The 21,843-nt window shown below is 40.1% G+C and overlaps 1 protein-coding gene across 1 annotated transcript in view; it reads right to left on the reverse strand.

Moving 5' to 3' along the window:
* The window catches only part of LOC112830467 (scavenger receptor cysteine-rich domain-containing protein DMBT1-like), a gene marked incomplete at its 5' end in the record, with an annotated part of 180,515 nt that overhangs the window by 74,514 nt on the left and 84,158 nt on the right, over positions 1–21,843 (reverse strand). Inside the window, 2 exon segments of the mRNA XM_073890438.1 lie at positions 3,894–4,225; positions 20,736–21,066. Coding sequence (XP_073746539.1) covers positions 3,894–4,225; positions 20,736–21,066 — 663 coding nt within the window.

Genomic DNA, 21,843 nt, shown 5'->3' on the forward strand with positions numbered 1-21,843 from the left:
TCTTACTGTAGTTTTGATTTGCATTTCCCTAATAATTAATGATGTTGAGAATCTTTTCATATACCTGTTGGACATTTTTATGTCCTCTTTGGAGAAATGTCTGTTCAAGTCTTTTGTCCATTTAAAAAAATCTGGTTATTTGATTTTTTTTCTATAAGTTTTAGGAGCTTCATATAGATTTTGGAAATTAACCCCTTAGCAGATATATGGTTTGCAAATATCTTCTCCCATTCCATAGGTTACCTTTTAATTCTGTTGATTGTTACTTCTGCTGTGCAGAAGCTTTTCAGGTTGGTATAGTCCCATTTACCTATTTTTGTTTTAGTTGCCTGCGTTTTGGATATCCAAAGAAGCTATTGCCAAGACCAGTGTGAAAAAGACATCCCCTGTTTTCTTCTAGGAATTTAATAATTTCAAGTGTTATATTTAAGTCTTTAATCTATTTTGAGTTAATTTTTGTATATGGTATAAGGTAGGGGTCCAATTTCATTTTTTTTGCATATGAATATTCAGTTTTCCCAATATCATTTGTCAAAGAGACCATCCTTTTTCCATTGTGTGTTTTTGGTACCCTTGTTAAAGATCAGTTGACTATATATGTGTGGGTTTATTTCTCTATTCTCTTCCATTGGTCTATATGCTTATTTTTATGCCAGTACCATAGTGTAGGTTTATAATAAATTTTGAAATCAGGAAATGTGATGCCTTTAGATTTGTTCTTTCTCAAGATCACTTTGGCTATTCTGGGTCTTTGTAGTTTCATATGAATTTTAGGGTTGCTTTTTTCTATTTCTATAAAAATTGCCATTGGGATTTTGGTGGAAATAACTTTGAGTCTGTAGATCTCTTTGGGTAGTATGGACATTTTAACAATATTAAGTCTTCCAATCCATGAGCATGGGATGTCTTTACATTTATTTGTATTTCTTTTAATTTCTTTCACCAATGTTTTGTAGTTTTCAGTGTACAGATCTTTCACCACTTTGGTTAAGTTTATTCCTATGTATTTTATTCTTATTGATGCTATTGCAAATGGGATTGTCTTCTTAATTTTATTTTTGGATGGCTCATTGTTAGTGTAGAGAAACACAATTGATTTTTGTATGTTGATTCTGTATCTTGTAACTTTACTGATTTTGTTTTTTAGTTCTAACATTTTTTTTTCCTCTGTGGAGTGCTTAGAGTTTTCTACATATAGGATCATGTCATCTGGAAACAGAATTTTACTTTTTCCATTCCCATTTCATTTCTTTTATTTCTTTTTCTTGCCTAATTGCTCTAGCTAGGATTTCTAGTACTATATTGAATAGAAGTGGCAAGAGTGAGCATCCTTGTCTTTTCTTCTAATCTTTAAGGAAAAACTTTAAAATGCATTAAAAGCATGATGTTAGCTATGGTCTTGTCATATATGGCCTTTATTATGTCGAGGTACATTCCTTCTACACCTAGTCTGTTAAGCATTTTTATCATGAAAGGGTGGTAAATTTTGTCAAATGCTTTTTCTGCATCATGTGATTTCTTTTTCTTTTTTAAAAAATTATTTAATTATTGGGCGCCTGGGTGGCTCAGTTGGTTAAGCGACTGCCTTTGGCTCAGGTCATGATCCTGGAGTTCCAGGATCAAGTCCCGCATCAGGCTCCCTGCTCAGCAGGAAGTCTGCTTCTCCCTCTGACCCTCCCTCCTCTCATGTCCTTTCTCTCTCTCATTCTCCCTCTCAAATAAATAAATAAAATCTTTTAAAAAATTATTTAATTATTTTTTAAAATTGTAATTCCAGTATAATTAACATACAGTGATATATTAGTTTCAAGTGTACAACATTGTGATTCAACAATTCTATATGTTACTCAGTGCTTATCACAATAAGTATATTCTTAATCCCCTTCATTGATTTCACCCATTTTTAAAATCTTTGTGTTAATGTGGCTTTTCACATTTATTGATTTGTATATGTTGAATCATCCTTGCATCTCAGGGAAAAATCGCACTTGATCACGATGTATGACCCTTTAATGTGCTGTTGTATTGTTTTCTTTTAAAAAAGATCTCAAACAATTACAGGAAAATATTAGGATTTGATAAAGCTCAGTAGTGGGTACCAAGGATTTCATGATACTGTTCTTAGCATTTGTCAGTGAGTTTGATACTTTTCATAATATTATTTTATATATGTAAACAATCGACTAGCCACTTCATTATTGTGATCTGTTTAAATAATTTGGAACTAGACTACCTAGAAATTCTTAAGCCATCAAACATGTTATTTAAAATGGGCTGGAATAGAGAAGGGAAAATAATCACAAAACCTATTTATTTTTTTTAGTTGGACATATGGTTCATTGTACATGGTATAATGTAGAATCAGTCTTAGTATGTCAAGAACACCAGAAACTTTACTCCTAATGTTAAAGCAACTGAGACTCATTTCCATTCAGAGTAAAGAAGGGGACCCTGTGAGTGTGTGGCTACTGCCAGTGAGAATTTCACTAGCAACCATTTTATTATGACACCCATGTATCATGTACTTAAGGAAACAGGCTTCACTGCTCTCCTATCAAATATCTACAGAGAGAAGAACTATTCATTTTTATATGGGGTGTCCTCTTCTAACCACTATTTATTCCTGTATTTTTCAGATTCTTGATATTAAAAGGATGCTACATAATGATCACACAAATATCTACTGATATGTGAATCTTTAAGTAGTTTTTGAAATATGTCTTGATCACCATAAACATCACTTGGGACAAATTAATTCAATCTTAACTGATTTTATTTTAATAGACTGAACCTCTGAACCCTTTGGAGACAACTAAACATTGTCAACATCCAGGCCTCATTTTAGCAAGGTTAGGAATTATTTAAGAGGTCTAGGTGATGAAATGAGAAACCTGATTCCCCTTCTGCTCTGTGCCCTTCTGTATGATGTGGTACTATGTAGAATGGCTGATAACTATTCCATCCTGGAGTGACTCAACCACTTGGGATTACTGGGTCAGTTGAGTCAAATCAGAGTTTAAAATGTCAAGTAGCAATTAACCCAGCCAACTGGATATTTAATGCGGAAAGCAGATTTGTAGTGTCATTTTTTCCTTGGCAAAGTGGTGGTGGTGGAGCCGGCTTTAACTTTCAGTAATAACTCACAGGTGCTGCTGCTAGAGGAGATGGAGACCCAGCACAGGTGGGATGCTGGAGGGACAGTGCCCACGCCGGTGCCTCAGCTTGGGAGCTCCGCAGCCTTCCCCATTCGTGTAGGCTCCACAGGCACCAATTTGAGTGAGTTCACCCCACTGCCAGCATCTGATAGGTAGTCAGATGTACTGGGCATCATCGACTTTTTATAATGCTTTTAACCTTTTTGGGACCTCTTAAAATTGATTAGATAGCAATGGATTGAGCTCCTGAAACAGTGGAATACAATTTGGATTTCCCAGTAGTAGAGACAGAAAATGAAAGTTTTGAGAATTCCTGGTGATGGATAAGCATCCCATCTTGTAAAAGTCTTGCCTCTTTTTATTCTTATCTACAGTGTTTGCACAGTAAAGAGGAATTGGGTAGCTCTGCCATCTCTAAGTACCTCTAGCACAGTGTAGATTGAGGAAGTGTCTTCTAGAGGGTAAGTAGAACCAAAAGCAAATACAGCAAACAAAGATGACCTACCTGAGAGTGTGTACAATGAGGAAGAAGCCTCAGGCCCTGGGGTGGGGTTGGGGGCTGGTAGACCATTCGAACCTGAAGAATGAAAGACATAGACACGGTTGTTAATAATAAGGCTTACAATATGGGGCTTATTCAATACATTGCTTAATGGCTGGTGTGAATGCAGGCTGAGAATGCCTGAAAGGGTATAAAAGCAGTGACATCACGGAAGGTGACAGCCCCTCACTCCTCACCTGCACATACGACACTGGCATCCTCCAGGTGCCCGCAGTTGAGCTCAGCCTCACCCCTGTGCACACACTCCCCCAGGCGGCTCTCCGTGCCAGCACACTGCACATCGTCCAGCAGGATCTTCCCAGAGCCTGCCCCAAAGTGGACCCCTGTGGGGGCCGCCATAGCCTGGCCACACTGCAACTGGTGGCACAGCACTGTGGCCTTGGCCAGGTCCCAGAGGCCATCACACACAGTTCCCCATGTGCTCTGGATGAGAACCTCCACTCGGCCTGAGCACCTCCCTGTGCCATTCACCAGCCTTATGGCCATCCAGGCTCCTGGGGAGGCACAAGGAGGAGGAACACTGGGGGACTGGCCTTCCCACTCTGGAAGGTTTCCTTCATCCTTTTGAATCCCTAGGTGGTCATATACCCGCTTTATAAATATGCAAGATCACACAGTCCTCATGTATCCACACAGTAATAGCCAGAACAGTCTTCAATTTCAAATCCCTTCCATGAGTCTTTACTAAATTCCCCTTTCAACAATGAAACTCTCTTTAAGAAATTTTCAGAATTCCTAAGTTCTCCTGATCATTTTACCTATATGTTATTCCTCTGCCATGAATAGGGTAGAAATATGAGATGTCAATATATTGATGAAATAGGAAACTAGACTATCCATATGCAGGTCATAGCTAAGTAGACCCCTTGTTAGCCAGACTATATTAGTCTTATAGCAACTTGGTGCCTTTTGTCCCATCATTTCTTTATGGCTTTACTATGTAAAAGAAACTGAGACAGGAACTATCATCTGTTTTTGGTAAGTGAAGTGCCAGAACCTTAGAAAGCCATTAACTTAAACTTTTTTCTCTTAATCTTTACAACCCCATGTGGTGGGCATGCCTTCCATTTTACAGATGGAGAAGTTGAGGCACAAGAAAAGGTGAAAAATGGTGAAGAAAATTGCTCTAAGTGCTATGATTTGTAAGTGGGCCATCTCCCACTTTAACCGTGCCTGTGGTTTCTCTCCAGCTTGGAGAAATGCCTCTCTCCACGCTTTCCATCATACTTTAATTTCTCAGCAACTACATCCCATACCTCTAAGTGGAGGTGTCAAGTCCTCGGGGGCTGCGATTGGCGAGGGCTCTGAGAAGCTTTCAACTAGGAGGAACCACAAAGCTAGGTTACCATCAGTCAGTCGAGGGGGAGAAAAAAAGCAAACACACTGCTGGAAGGATCCATTATAAGACTCTTCTGGAACTTTGTGTTTTCTTTTGATTCATCTAAGTAAGTCGCCATCATCACCATCAAATAAGATTGTTTAGCTCTTTAGACATGTGTTAGATATTCATAGTAAACTTATCCTTGAATCCTTGGCTCAGTAGAAATAAGTCCTTAAGAAACAAGATAAACTTAAGAACATCATACTTAAGGAGATCTAAAGGCAATAAAATCAGCTTTGCAAATTAATAATTCTGTGTATCACCATTCATAACAAATACTTACTCAATGCAAAGAAACTGAGACAGAGTACCTGCATTTAAAAGGCTTATAACTCACTCAGGAGCTAGAATATGTATGCATGTAACTGTAATAGGAGGTGGATTATGAGGGATGTCAACAGAAAAGACACAAATATACAGGAAATGTCTTCTTGTGGAGACCAGGGGAAGCTACTTTGAGAAATGCTTGGAAGGGGAGGGGGGAGAGTTCCTTTCATGCATTCCAGGTATTGGAGGACAGTGACCTTGAATTCAGACATTCAGGGACATGAAAGAATAGGCATTTTTTTAAAGTTTTTATTTTTAAGTAATCTTTACATCCAACGTGGGGCTCAAACTCTCAACCCCAAGATCAAGAGTCGCATGCCCCACTGACTGAGCCAGCCAGGTGCCCCGCATTTTAATTTGATTAGAATATTGTGGTAACATATGTGTTAATCCCAGATACTTGGATTTTACATTTTAGTTACTGATAATATGCTGAAAACTTCCTAAGAGATGATATATAAAGAAAAGGGATTTGGGTCAAGTATATTTCATGAGCATGGCCTGCGATGACTTCTAGTGGGGATTTTATAGGATTAATTGTATATTAAAGGCTCCTAGACATCCTGTAGTAAAGAATCCTGTTTAATTTGTTTAATGCAATGTTTCCTAAATTCATCAGATCTTTGAACCTGTGTGTGTGTGTTTGTGTGTGTGTGTGTGTGTGTGTGTGTGTGTGTACAATTCATCTTAACATGTTGATCTAGTAGTTCTGGGAACATATTCTCAGAAATATCTTTATTTAACTACCTCAAGGATTCTGGTAGGGACTGGAGACTCCTAGCAATGTTTGGTATTAAATTTCCTTTTTTTATTAATCTGTAATTTTATTTTTATTTTTGTATTTTTATTTTCTTCTTATTTCTAGAAATACAAAATAACTTGTAAACCTGAATAAATTATAAGATAAAAGATTTCCGTATAAACTCAAAAAAGCTGCATTTTTAAGTACCTATTGGTGTTTGCTCTTCTTCAGAGGTAATGGGTGTCATTGTCATTTCAGCAGCTACAATGAAAAGAAAACATGGATTAGTGATGAACAGCCCCTCTTAGACGCACAACTAAAGCTCAGAAAAGGGAAAGTTATCTGGCACGCCAAACAAATTCCTAGTATCTCTTGGTGAAATAGAAAAGCCAATTCTAAAGGGCTTTAGTGACTTTCCAGTCCAAAGACAGGAGTGTTCTAATCTGGAATCTAATTATTACTCCACCACATATTACAAATGAACATCTGTTTTCTGACCTGTAAAACTGGGAATCAAATCTGATAATGGATAGGAAAGAGGTTTATAAACTAAGAAATGAATACATTCAAGAATTATCATAATATCTCCGATGATAAATACTTCACTGTTTTGGGGAAAAAATTAACTCCCTAGCCACAAAGATAAATATCAAAATAGAAAGTTTTCAAAATATGTTTTACAATAGCATCAGAAACCATGAAATTATTATGGATAAGTCTGATAACGATGGGCAAAATTTGTACATGGAAAAATACATATTGAGATAAATGAAAGACCTCAATAAATGAAGAGATATACACGGTGTTGATGGTCAGAAAACTCAGTGTTATTAAGATGTCAATTTTCTCCAAATTTACATATAGACTCAATACAATCCAAACTAAAAATCCCAGCAGATATTTTTCGTAGAGATTGACAAATTGACTCTAAAACTTTATATGAAAGGCCAAAAACCTAGGTTAGCCAAAATAGTTTTTAAAAAAGAAGAAAAAGGAGTAAAGTTGAAGCACCCACACTACCTGATTTCATGATTTACTCTAAAGCTGCCAAAATTGAGACAATGTGATACAGGCTTGAGAAAAGTCACATAAATCAGAGGAACAAGAGGGAGTTTAGAAATAAACCCACGTACCATGACCAAGTGGGATTTATCCCTGGGCTGCAAGGTTGGTTCGACATCCGCAAATCAATCAATGTGATACAATACATTAACAAAAGAAAGAACAAGAATCATATGATCCTCTCAATAGATGCAGAAAAACCATTTGACAAAGTACAGCATTCTTTCTTGATCAAAACTCTTCAGAGTATAGGGATAGAGGAGACATACCTCAATATCATAAAAGCCATCTATGAAAAACCTACAGCAAATATCATTCTCAATGGGGAAAAGCTGAGAGCTTTCCCCCTAAGGTCAGGAATGCGGCAGGGAGGTCCACTCTCACCACTGCTATTCAACATAGTATTAGAAGTCCTAGCCACAGCAATCAGACAACAAAAAGAAATCAAAGGCATCCAAATCAGCAAAGAGGAGGTCAAACTCTCACTCTTTGCAGATGATATGATACTTTATGTGGAAAACCCAAAAGACTCCCCCCAAAAACTGCTAGAACTCATACAGGAATTCAGTAAAGTGGCAGGATATAAAATCAATGCACAGAAATCAGTGGCATTCCTATACACCAACAACAAGACAGAAGAGAGACAAATCAAGGAGTCGATCCCATTTACAATTGTACCCAAAACCATAAGATACCTAGGAATAAATTTAACCAAAGAGGCAAAGGATCTGTACTCAGAAAACTATAAAATACTCATGAAAGAAATTGAGGAAGACACAAAGAAATGGAAAAACGTTCCATGCTCATGGATAGGAAGAACAAACATTGTGAAGATGTCAATGCTACCTAGAGCAATCTACACATTCAGTGCAATCCCCATCAAAATACCATCCACTTTTTTCAAAGAAATGGAACAAATAATCCTAAAATTTGTATGGAACCAGAAGAGACCCCGAATAGCCAGAGGAATATTGAAAAAGAAAAGCAAAGCTGGCGGCATCACAATTCCGGACTTCCGGCTCTATTACAAAGCTGTCATCATCAAGACAGTATGGTACTGGCACAAAAACAGACACATAGATCAATGAAACAGAATCGAGAGCCCAGAAATGGACCCTCAACTCTATGGTCAACTCATCTTGGACAAAGCAGGAAAGAATGTCCAATGGCAAAAAGACAGTCTCTTCCACAAATGGTGTTGGGAAAATTGGACAGCCACATGCAGAAGAATGAAACTGGACCATTTCCTTACACCACACACAAAAATAGACTCCAAATGGTTGAAAGACCTAAACGTGAGACAGGGTCCATCAAAATCCTAAAGGAGAACACAGGCAGAAACCTCCTCAAACTCAGCCGCAGCAACTTCTTCCTAGAAACATCGCCAAAGGCAAGGGAAGCAAGGACAAAAATGAACTATTGGGATTTCATCAAGATAAAAAGCTTTTGCACAGCAAAAGAAACAGTCCACAAAACCAAAAGACAACGGACAGAATGGGAGAAAAATATTTGCAAATGACATATCAGATAAAGGGCTAGTATCCAAAAATCTATAAAGAACTTATCAAACTCAACACCCAAAGAACAAATAATCCAATCAAGAAACGGGCAGAAGACATGAACAGACATTTTCCAAAGAAGACATCCAAATGGCCAACAGACACATGAAAAAGTGCTCAACATCGCTCGGCATCAGGGAAATCCAAATCAAAACCTCAATGAGATACCACCTCACACCCGTCAGAATGGCTAAAATTAACAATCAGGAAACGACAGATGTTGGCAGGGATGCAGAGAAAGGGGAACCCTCCTACACTGTTGGTGGGAATGCAAGCTGGTGCAGCCATTCTGGAAAACAGTATGGAGGTTCCTCAAACAGTTGAAAATAGAGCTACCATACGATCCAGCAATTGCACTACTGGGTATTTACCCCAAAGATACAAATGTAGGGATCTGAAGGGGTACGTGCACCCCGATGTTTATAGCAGCAATGTCCACAAGAGCCAAACTGTGGAAAGAGCCAAGATGTCCATCGACAGATGAATGGATAAAGAAGAGGTGGTATATATACACAATGGAATATTATGCAGCCATCAAAAGGAATGAGATCTTGCCATTTGCAACGACGTGGATGGAACTGGAGGGTGTTATGCTGAGTGAAATAAGTCAATCAGAGAAAGACATGTATCATATGACCTCACGGATATGAGGAATTCTTAATCTCAGGAAACAAACTGAGGGTTGCTGGAGTGGTGGGGGGTGGGAGGGATGGGGTGGCTGGGTGATAGACATTGGGTAGGGTATGTGCTATGGTGAGCGCTGTGAATTGTGCAAGACTGTTGAATCACAGATCTGTACTTCTGAAACAAATAATGCAACATATGTTAAGAAAAAAGAAGAAGAAGAAGATAGCAGGAGGGGAAGAATGAAGGGGAGTAAGTCAGAGAGAGAGACGAACCAAGAGAGATGATGGACTCTGAAAAACAAACTGAGGGTTCTAGAGGGGAGGGGAGGGGGGATGGGTTAGCCCGGTGATGGGTATTAAGGAGGGCACGTTCTGCGTGGAGCACTGGGTGTTATGCACAAACAATGAATCATGGAACACTACATCCAAAACTAATGATGTAATGTATGGTGATTAACATAACAATAAAAAATAAAAAAAGAAGAAGTTCCCTCTCCAGGTCTTGGGAAGATTAGATAAGAAAATACATGTCAGGCTGTCATGGGGATTGACATTGCATGAGACAGTGCTATCTAGTAGAAATAAAATGCAAGCCACATATGTAATTTAAAATTTTCTGATAGCCACATTTTATTTTATTATTATTTTTAAAAGATTTTATTTATTTATTTGACAGAGAGACACAGCGAGAGAGAACACAAGGAGGGGGAGTGGGAGAGGGAGCAGCAGGCTTCCCGCGGAGCAGGGAGCCCAGTGTGGGGCTCGATCCCAGGCCCCTGGGATCATGACCTGAGCCGAAGGCAGACACTTATAGACTGAGCCACCCAGGCACCCCTGATAGCCACATTTTAAAAAGTTAAAAGAAACAGGTGAAATTAATTTCAGCAATATATTCTTTTTTTTGAGAGAGAGAGAGGTGGGGGAGGGGCAGAAGGAGAGGGAGAGAGAATCTCAAACAGGCTCCACACTCAGTGCAGAGCCTGATGCAGGGCTCGATCTCATGACCTTGAGATCACGACCTGAGCTGAAATCAAGAGTTGGATGCTTAACTGACTGAGCCACCCATGCGCCCCAGCAATATATCTTATTTAATCCAATTTATCCAAAATATTATCATTTCAACATCTAATCAATATAAAGATGTTAATAAGAGCAATTCTACATTCTATCATATCATGTTTGAAAGACCCAGTGTGTATTGGACACGCACAGCCTGTGTCAGTTCTGCTGAGCCACATTTCAAGGAGTCAGTAGCCACATGGACAGTGTAGGTATAAGGGCTTATTCAGGGTTATCGTTATCATTGTCATAATATGGATTATTTGATGGTATAATTGAAATGTCGATAGTTACAGATGAGTCAGCATCAAGGAGCACAATGATAAAATAATCGTGAACACTACTCCCCGCATCTAAGAAGAGGTGTTCCTTTTGTATGTGACTCACTGATAACAGAAAATAATGAGGTCTTTCTAGGTTGGACACTTTCCAGACATAAGGCCAGATGCTGTAGTTTATTTCTTAAATTCAAAAGGTAGAAGGTGACGCTTTTAGTAATATCACTCTCTTACTCTGACACACACACAAACACCCTTACATCTTTTCCTCTTACTTTTTACATTTGTGAAACATGGGAAATGAGGAGCCTTATAGGTAAGAAACATAAAGTGAAGCTGGACAACATGAAATCCCAACTCTCTCAGGGTCCTCTTGTCTCTTTCTTCTCAAATCGTTCAATCTCAAATAGAACATCAGCAGTGTCTAGCAGTCATGGCAGAACAGCTGACTATCATGACCAGAGGGGCCATAAATCCAGTAATTGCAGTGGTACTGGGTGGGGCTGGGAGTCCTACCTGGTGGTGTTGAAGGTGCCACAGTCATGGGAGAGAGCTGAGTTGAGCTGGCAGCGGGTAGAACTGTAATAAAGAAACATCTGTTAGCAGTTAACTAACTGCTCACAATGACTGGAGATATGGCTGGCCAAGGGCTCCCTGTGGTCTCACAAAAGGTCATTTTGCTTCAACTCTGAAGTGACCACTGTGTAAGTGATAGAGAGCCTAGGTCACCTCTCAGCTGCTGACCCTCAGCCCTGTGGATCCTCAGCTCAATCAACTGCATCCCCTCTCTCCCAGCCTCAATGTCCAGGTGCAGGTGTTTGGTGTTTTGTGACACAAATGATGTGAGTTGGATCTGAATATTCTCCTTAAGAGTTGGTCAGTGGTCTGGACCATCAAGACCCCCTGGTACTTGCATTCACTTGCTCTGCTTATTTCCTTCCTCAGCCTGTTTCATTACCGACGTGTGGCTCTGTGGCTGTCATAGGTATTGCCCTAGCATGAGAACTCTCCATAAATTCACACAACCCCACATTCTCTCCTTCCTCCAGACCTGACTCTGCACCCTACATAGCCCTGGGAATTACTTGCAATATCCCTTAGGAACACTCACAGAAGAAACAACAGTGGATGACAATATTGCTTTTCGTTTTGTATTGACTCAGGTAGATGTTACCCCTTTTTTATCACACGCTTCTTCTCTGCTTGCTTTTTGGGTCACCATATTTCAGTGTACTTCCTGAGAGATGTGTCCATCTCTGTGCCACTGAGTGTGGCAACTACAGAATTGTATTTAAGTGTGGGAGGGAGAATACTGGGCCTCCAAAAATGTCCACATCCTAATCCCTGGAACCTATGACTATGTCATGTACAGGGCAAGGGGAATTAAGGCTGCAGATGGAATTAAGGTTGCTAATCAGCTGTCTTAAGATAAGGGACATTGTCCTGATTATCCAGGTGAGCCGCATGTAATCACAAGAATTCTTAAAAGTGGAAACAAAGGCAGAAGAAGAGAGTCAGAGGGAAATCTTAAGCCACTACACTGTTGTCTTTGAAGATAGAGGAATGGGGCCATGAGCCAAAGAAAGCAGACAGCCTCTAGAAGCTGGGAAAAGCAAGAAAATGGATCCTCCTCTAGACTCTCCAGAATGAACATAGCTTGGCTGACACCCTGATTGTAATTCAGTGAGATTTTGTACTTCTGACCTCTAGGACTACAAGATAATATATTTGTGTTGTTTATGCCACTAAGTAGCAATTTGTTACAGCAGCTATTTGAAACTCATACAATAAGCAAATATTACATGTGATCAAGTGATGCTTCCTCCAAAGAAAATTTGAGACATAGCATTTATAAAAGTTAGAAGGGTTTGTATATTCTCAGAGCAGGTGGCCAAAATGAAACGTAAAGACAATTAGAAAAACACTATGTTCAAAATGGTTTCTAGTACTTATTCAAAACAATGGCATTGTAAACTCATTTTTTTTTAAAAGAAGTTAGTGAATCTATTGGTGACAACACCCTGAAAATCAGCTCCACATATACTCACAAGTAAGGGGCAGGTTATAATGATTCACTCAGCAAAACAACTCAACAGTGACTCACTTATTTCTTTTCTGAATTTGGTTGGGTACTCAGAAATATTCCAGGAGAAAACAGCACAAAAATGTTCTCTTACCTGATGATATGGTTGCTGAATTTCCATCACCTATTGGTACAAACAAATGGACATGTTTTTTATTCAACTAAATTGAATAGATTTTACTTTACCTATTTATTGATATTCAACAAATCTTTAATGTGACAGGTCCAAAGCATAAAATGTAAAATATAGTGAACTCCTGGCAAAATACAGTTCTTTGGACATGATAGAATCTCAGAAGTATTTGCTGATTTGCTTGTTTTAAAGAGATTCTAGAGACGATAGCTTTAACATGTGATTCTAGCTCTTCAGGATGCCCATACATTGAGAACAAGCCAGCATTCCTGGAATTTGGGGTCCCCTGCCTGTTCACGGAAGTGGTCCCAACAAAGAGTAAGCAGGAGGACTCCCATGGCCTATCTGCTTCTGACCTGCCTTTCCAGCTCATGCTTCCCACAAGACCTAGTTGCATGATATGTTCTTCCTGGACCTTTGGTGAACATTTCTATTAATCTGAGTTAAATATACCCTGCCATAGATTTCCAATGACTGATAGTAAAACATATGTATCTGCATAGCAAAACCAGAGAAATAGGAATACAAGTTTAATAACAATATGCACGAAAGAGAAATTAGTCGAAAAACAATCAGCTAATGCAACGAATAACCGACCAACAAAACTCTTAGCTAATTATTAGGACTGATTATTCAGCTAAGCTCTGAACTTTCTGGAATTTGAAGGGAGATGGAAATCATGGTGCACAATGGGATTATATTTAATAAATAATTTGTAGGAGGCAGAATTGTTTGATAAGTGGTATCTTCCTAAAGGGAGTTATTGCTTTTGTTTGGGGACCACTGAGCATGTTATTGACTAATACATTGTCTTCAACACCAGTTTTATAGGAGAGGCAGAGTGCTAGCATGTGTCTATTGTTTTTTCATTCAATAGGTATTTGTTTAGGGGGCACCTGGGTGTCTCAGTCATTAAGCGTCTGCCTTCGGCTCAGGTTACGATCCCAGGGTCCTGGGATAGAGCCCTGCATCGGGCTCCCTGCTCAGCAGGAAGCCTGCTTCTCCCTCTCCCACTCCCCCTGCTTGTGTTTCCTCTCTCGCTGTGACTCTCTCTGTCAAACAAATAAATAAAATCTTTTAAAAAAAAAATAGATATTTGTTTAGAACCTATTATGTACCAGGAATTGTCCTTGGCTCTGACATAAACTTGCCAAAATTCCTGCTCTCATAAAACTTACATTCTGGAAAGTAGAGTGGAAAGGGCACATGATGAGCAGGTGAACAAAAGAAAACTCTGAAGACAATATCACATGGTCTAAGTACTACAAAGAGATAAACAAGAGGTTGATAAAATAGAACATGACTAAGAGGCGGTCTATTTTGGATTGTATATTCAGGGGAATTCTCTCTGAAGGAATGATGTCTTAGTTGAGACTTGATTACAAGGAGTCAGCTGAGGAAAAATCTGGGAGAAGACCATCCCAGACAGAGGGAAGAGCCAGGGCAAAGGCCCTAAGGTGAGTACTATCTTGTCAGTTTCAAGGGATGGCAAAAAAAAAATCCAATAGGGAGCACAGCACAAGATGAGTCATTTTCCCAGTCAGAAACATAGACAAGGATTAGATCATGGAGTCTTGCAGGTCACTATAAAAGATCTGGGCATTGTTCCAAATATAAAAGAAAACCTTCAGAGGGTCAAGGAATGGTCTGATTTATGATTTACCAGCCAGGTCTAGTTTCTGTGCCAGGAACAGATTCCATGTGTGATGGAGGGGAGAGACTATGCAGAAGACTACTTAGAAAACTGTTCCAATAATTTGAGATGCTGAAGGTTTGGAGAACAGAGTAACAGTGGAGTTGGGAGATGCTAATGGGTCTAGCATACATTTCAGAAGTAGAGCCTGAGGATTTTCAGATGCATTGGTTGTATGGAATGAAGGAAAGGAAGCAGGTGGGATGGACTCTGGTTCAAGAAACTAACTGAATAGGAAGAATATGTCTATTTTTAACATCAACCCTCCATAAAAGCCAAGCTTATCAAGGTATCATAATCTAACAGACCAGCAACCTTGCTGCCTCTTGGAGCACTTCATGCTAACAGACCAGCAACCTTGCTGCCTCTTGCTAACTTCATGGCCTTGGGCGAGTTGATTAACTTCTCTATGCTTCAGTTTTCTCGTCAAGATGAAGCAGGAATTACAACCATACCTACTTCATAAGGTTGTTGTGAAAATTAAATAAGTCATGCATACAAAGTGCTTCAAATTAATTCATTAAAGCAGGAGTCAGGACAATGAAGCCTGTGGTTCAAATCCAGCCCAGTGTCTATTTTTGTAAGTAAATTTTTTAGGAACACAGGTGTGCCCAGCAGCTTAGAAATTGTGATGGCTGCCGCTTTCATGCTACAGCAGCAGAGCTGAAATATAGCAGTGACCATCTAGCCACAAAGCCTAGAAGATTTACTGTCTGACCCTTATGGAAAATTTTGTTGATCCCTGAATTAGAGAATCAAATAATAACTGTGCAGGCAAAGGTCTAGAAAAATGCCTAGAATATCCTTAACACTCAATAAAAATTGGCTCTTATTTTCATTCCATGTACATGACCTTATTTTAACCCAAATGGAGCTCTGTGAAGTGTTTTTACCTCCTTTTAAAACAAAGAGAGTAAGTGGCTTGCCCAAGGTCATACTAAGGAAGGGGCTGGTATTCATTCCGTTCTACAGCCAGTAGGAAGGAACAGATGCTGAACACACAGTAGGAAGGAACAGATGCTGAACAGTTGTGCAAGCTATACAAATAGTTTAACAAGGTATTTCCTTCACAATGCTTTTAACAGCAATTCCACTGGATGAAAAGATCGATACCAGAGAAAAATTTAAAACTCTCACGACTGAAATGAAAATAAGCCTAACTCTTGTGGAAGGGAGAAAGTGGCCCAACCACATTTTCAACTTTAAGATCATCTTTAATAGCCCAGGAATGTGCACATGGCAAATAATGATTGTCAAAATATGTCAATCCAAACCCTCCCCCACCATTATTCCCTTTTTTTTCCCTTTATGATCTACCTATACCTGCCCAGGTAGCACATAGAATGAAAAATGTCATGTCAATAAAACAAAAGCATGCACTTACACAATCCAGGCTTGAAATACTCAGTCTCTGTGAATGTGTGAGAAAAGAAACACTTATGTTGGAAAAGGGAAGTTGTTTCTAGAGATACTTCAATTCAAAATGAATTTTAAAATGAAAGAATGTGATTCTCAGATATAAAAATTTTGACTCTCCCTGCCTTAGTTCAGATGACTTTAATTAACCATGGAACATACAAACGTTTACTAATACAGTGTGTCTAACAACACACCTTCACCCAGCTGCGCCTGTGCTGTTTGTTACCTGCAGACTGTATAACACCTCCAAGTAAGAGGCAAACACTCATCACACACACACATGAGACAGGTGGGACCCAGTTGCTTTACAGAATAGACACGCTTTGATGGAATTCTAAACCAAAAATCCAACTGAACAACCAAAATAAAACAAAGGCAAATCAAAGGGAGAAAAAGAGAAACAAAAAATAGATGAAAACAAAACAAAACACCGCCCCCCAATATTTTTGCTGTTTGAATTAACTTACTAATTACCTTAGTGTAATACGAATACAGTCTTTCTACTTGAATACGATTGGAATTTTTAGCAAGTGACTAAGTTCACTGCTTTAGACCCACTACATTTTTTTCTTTATTTCCCACTGGCATACGCATTTATGTCTTTAACATTGGTAGTATAATACCCATTATACTAGTCATGTATTTGGTGGAAATTCATCTGTATGTCTAGACCAGTGGTTCTCAATCAGGAGCAATCCCCCACCCTCCAAGGGACATTTGACCATGTCTGAAGACATTTTTGGTGGCCATAGCTGGGGGGTGGTCATTCAGTAGGTTCAGGTGAAGGATAATGCTAAATAGCTTGTATGCATGGGACAGCCCCTTCCACAAAGAATTATGCTTCCACAAACATCAATAGTACTGAGATTGAGAAACCCTGGTCTAGAATGATCACAGTCATTACTAACCAGTTGAAGGCTTATGATTAGAAATACATAGCCTGGACTCAACAATCAACAGGACAAAACTCAGTGCTATTCTGATTTATAAACCCCCATTTTCTTCACTTTCATTAGACTGCGAACTTTTAGTGGGAAAAATTACTTTTTAGTCTCACAGTGTCTTGAAGAAAGGTAGATTGCATTCAGTGAGTGATTAATCTCACTGTTGACTTACGTTGTCTTTTACCAGTCATTTTTGAAATCTAGTCCTCGTAATGGATCTAGATTCATCTAAGATCTTCCACTATTTTTCTCTATTAAGAAAAAAATCCATTTTGGTCTGGTCCCAGGAATTCATCTGGATAGGGATCAAACCATTCTGAACACCTACGAACTCAACAGGAGATCGAAGAAAAGAAGAGTAACAACTCTCTGAACAGAAAAGCGACCACTTTCTGGAAGGTAGGACATGCGGAGAAATGAATCCGAGGCGATATTCGGGAGGATAGACGGCGGGGGAGGGGGCCTCCGTCGGCCGCTTCTGGCAAGTGATAGAGCCGCGGAGCACAAAATCGGAACTTTTAGAAGTCGGCTCCGCTGAGGGACGTTGCTCCAGTGGCTAAGCTGGGGGTGGGACCCTTGTGGGACAGTGTGGTCTCAGGACCCTCGGGGTCACAGAAAGACTGGGGGTGCCTGAGTGCGACAGAGCTCCCAGGTATCAGAGCGGGGAAGCCGGCTGCAGAGACGGAGCCAAGGCGCGGGCTCTCAGCTCGGGGTTGCCATAAACCGTGATCCGTGGCCCAGTGGGGCCACGGCTCCTCCAGCAGGGACCCAACAAGCAACAGATCTGGGGAGACTCCCCTTCCTCCCCCGGGAGGAGTGGCGCGGGAGCGCACCGCAGGGATCTGCTGGGTTTGGAGACTCCACACGGGGTCGGGTGCCAGAGATAGAAATGCTCGGTCACAGGCCAGGTGAGCACGGAGTACGGCCGGAGACTGGGGACACGGGAGTGATTGCCTTTCTCTGGGGGCGCACTGAGGAGCAGGGCCCCGAGTTCTCGGCTCCTCCGGGTGGAGATTGGGAGGCCACCATTTTCACCCTGGTCCTCCAAAGCTGTACCGAGAGCTTGCAGGGAACAAAAGCTCCTGAGAGCAAACCCGAGCAGCTGGCTTAGCCCGGACCGACAAGGGCGGGGCAATTCCGCCTCCGGCAAAGACATTTGGGAACCACGGCAACAGGCCCCTCCCCGAGAAGATCAGCATGAACAGCCCGCCAAGACCAAGTTTACCGATCAAGGAGAACGGGAGAACTCCAGCGCCAGGGGAATACTGCACATAGAATTCATGGCTTTTTTAGATGATTCATTAGTCTTTCAAAGTTAATTTTTTTAACTGTTTTTTTTTTTGAATTTTTCTTTTTCCCTTTTTCAACGAACATCTTATCAATCCCTTTTTTTTAGGGCGCCTGGGTGGCTCAGTCGGTTAAGCGACTGCCTTCGGCTCAGGTCATGATCCTGGAGTCCCGGGATCGAGTCCCGCATTGGGCTCCCTGCTCGGCGGGGGGTCTGCTTCTCCCTCTGACCCTCTTCCCTCTCGTGCTCTCTATCTCTCATTCTCAAATAAATAAATTAAATCTTTAAAAAAATAAATAAAAAAAAATTTTTATTTTTCATTTTTAGAGTCATATTCTATCCCTTCATAGTAGTTACCCTTATTTTTGGCATATATATATATGAGTTGTTCTCTCTTTAAAATTTTGAGATACAGTTTCTTCTAACATATCAAAATACACCCTAAATCTCTAGTGTATGGCTTTGTTCTAGTCTCGTGCCTGATCACATTCTCTCCCCCCTTTTTTTTCTTTCTTTCCTTTTTTTTTAATTCTTTTCTTTCTTTTTTTCAAATCTTCTTTTCAATTCCTTTTTAAAAATTTTTTATAATTTTCATCTTTACAGTCATATTCCATCCCTTCATTGTATCATCCCTTATTTTGTACATATATGTCTTTCTTTCTTTAAAATTTTAGGAGGCACTTTCTTCTAACAGACCAAAATACACCCAAAATCTAGTGTTTGGCACTGATCTATGCACCAGCCTGATCATATTTGATCATATTTTGTTTTTTTGTTTTGTTTTGTTCTGTTTTTGTTAGTTTTTATCTTTTTTTTTCTTTCTTTTTTCTTTCTTTCCCTTTCTTTTCAGGTCTTTTCTGATTTGATTAGAGTATATTTTCTGGGGACGTTTTTGACCTGTTAGCATTTTGTTCTCTCATTCATCTATTCTCCTCTGGACAAAATGACAAAACAAAACAAAAAAATCACCTCAACAAAAAGAACAAGAGGTAGTACCGTCTGCCAGGGACCTACTCAATACGGACATTAGTGCGATGTCGGACCTAGAGTTCAGAATCATGACTTTAAAGATACTGGCTGGGCTTGAAAAAAGCATGGAAGTTATTAGAGAAACCCTTTCTGGAGAAATAAAAGAACTAAAATCTAACCAACTCGAAATCAAAAAGGATATTAATGAGGTGCAATAAAAAATGGAGGCACTAACTGCTAGGATAAATGAGGCAGAAGAGAGAATCAGCAATATAGAAGACCAAATCATAGAAAATAAAGAAGCTGAGAAAAAGAGAGATAAACAACTACAGGATCACGAGGGCAGAATTCGAGAGATAAGCGATACGATAAGACGAAACAACATTAGAATGATTGGGATCCCAGAAGAAGAAAGAGAGAGAGGGGCAGAAGGTATATTGGAGCAAATTATAGCAGAGAACTTGCCTAATGTGAGGAAGGAAACAGGCATCAAAATCCAGGAGGCACAGAGAACCCCTCTCAAAATCCATAAAAATAGGTCAACACCCCGACATCTAATAGTAAAACTTACGAGTCTCAGAGACAAAGAGAAAATCCTGAAAGCAGCTCAGGAGAAGAGATATGTCACCTATAATGGTAGAAACATTAGACTGGCAACAGACCTATCCACAGAGACCTGGCAGGCCAGAAAGGACTAGCATGATATATTCAGAGCATTAAACGAGAAAAATATGCAGCCAAGAATACTATATCCAGCTAGGCTGTCATTGAAAATAGAAGGAGAGATAAAAATCTTCCAGGACAAACAAAAACTAAAGGAATTTGCAAACACGAAACCAGCCCTCCAAGAAATATTGAAAGGGGTCCTCTAAGCAAAGAGAGAGCCTAAAAGCAGCATAGACCAGAAAGGAATACAGACAATATACAGTAACAGTCACCTTACAGGCAATACAATGGCACTAAATTCATATTATTCAATAGTTACCCTGAATGTAAATGGGCTAAATGCCCCAATCAAAAGACACAGGCTATCAGATTGGATTAAAAAATAAGACCCATCGGTATGCTGTCTGCAAGAGATTCATTTTAGACCCAAAGACACCCCCACATTGAAAGTGAAGGGGTGGAAACCCATTTACCATGCTAATGGACACCAAAAGAAAGCTGGGGTGGCAATCCTTCTATCAGACAAATTAGATTTTAAACCAAAGACTGTAATAAGAGATGAGGAAGGACACTATATCCTACTTAAAGGGTCTATCCAACAAGAAGATCTAACAATTGTAAATATCTATGCCCCTAACATGGGAGCAGCCAATTATATAAGGCAATTAATAACAAAAGCAAAGAAACACATTGACAACAATACAATAATAGTGGGGGACTTTAACACCCCGCTGATTGAAATGGACGGATCATCTAAGCAAAAGATCAACAAGGAAATAAAGACTTTAGACGACACTGGCATCTTCTCTAGGACCACAGTTATGGAGGAACCAGTCAGTATGAGGACACTGTCCCAAGAAACTCTCTCTTCCGGTACAGTCCACATCATCCAGCAGAAACTGGCCCTCTCCTTCACCAAACTGAGCCTTGACAGGGGCTGCGAGGGCATGACCACAGTTCAGCTGCCAGCACACCACATCAGCTTCATTCATGTCCCAGTGTTCATCACAAACCCTGCCCCACTGGCCATGGTAGAAAACTTCCACACGTCCGGAACATCTGCCTGACCCATTCACTAGTTGCAATTGTGGCCAATCTTTCAAAGACACAAAAATAGTACCTGTTAGGAGAAGGAACACATTCTGCATTAACGCATTTGTTAAACTGTTCAATACGTATTTCTGGAAGCATGCACTGGGTCACTGCAGGTATTACGGTTCATAGAACAGACCTGGTTTTGCTGTCACAGAGTTTAGAGTCTGATTTGCGGAGAGTGGAGGGAGTAATCGCATTAATGCCAAATTAAGTTTAGATTTACAACTATGCTAAATGCTCAGAAGCAAAGGGAGAGATGTTTATAATGTTTTGAGAGTGCATATGGGGGTGGGGGTCCCAGGATATCTTTTCAAAAGAGTGATTACGGACCCGAGTCTTGGACAAAGAGTAGGAAGGAGCTAAGTAGACAAAGAAGGATGGCAGAAGGCAGAGGCTTCCCCAGTTCATTAAAAAAACAGCAGAGGTTTATGAGTGAGGTGAATGCATGTAGATCCCCAGATGGAATCATTCTGCTTGGTAGCACATGACCTACAAAACCACATGAAATGAAGAGGTAGAAACCCTTGACTCACCACCAGGGAATGGTGTTAGGATCCCAGCATCTAAGAGCAGAGAGGAAGAAGTGAGGTGTCATTGCCATCCCAAAGAGTCCACCCAAATTTACTGGGGAGTATCGCATGTATGTGGTGAGCTCACAGGGCAGACACTGAGCTAAGGGCAGCCTCATGGAGTAGACATTGGGCCAAGAGCATGATTTGGGGACTGGATTTGACAGGTTGGTTCTGATCAGTGCATGTGAGAAGTGATAATGTATTTGGGCAGCTCAGAGTCACTCACACAT

The sequence above is a fragment of the Callorhinus ursinus genome, unplaced genomic scaffold (assembly GCF_003265705.2).
Source record: "Callorhinus ursinus isolate GAN/ISIS: 27379988/994484 unplaced genomic scaffold, GSC_fseal_2.0 scaffold155, whole genome shotgun sequence".
NCBI lineage: Eukaryota > Metazoa > Chordata > Mammalia > Carnivora > Otariidae > Callorhinus > Callorhinus ursinus.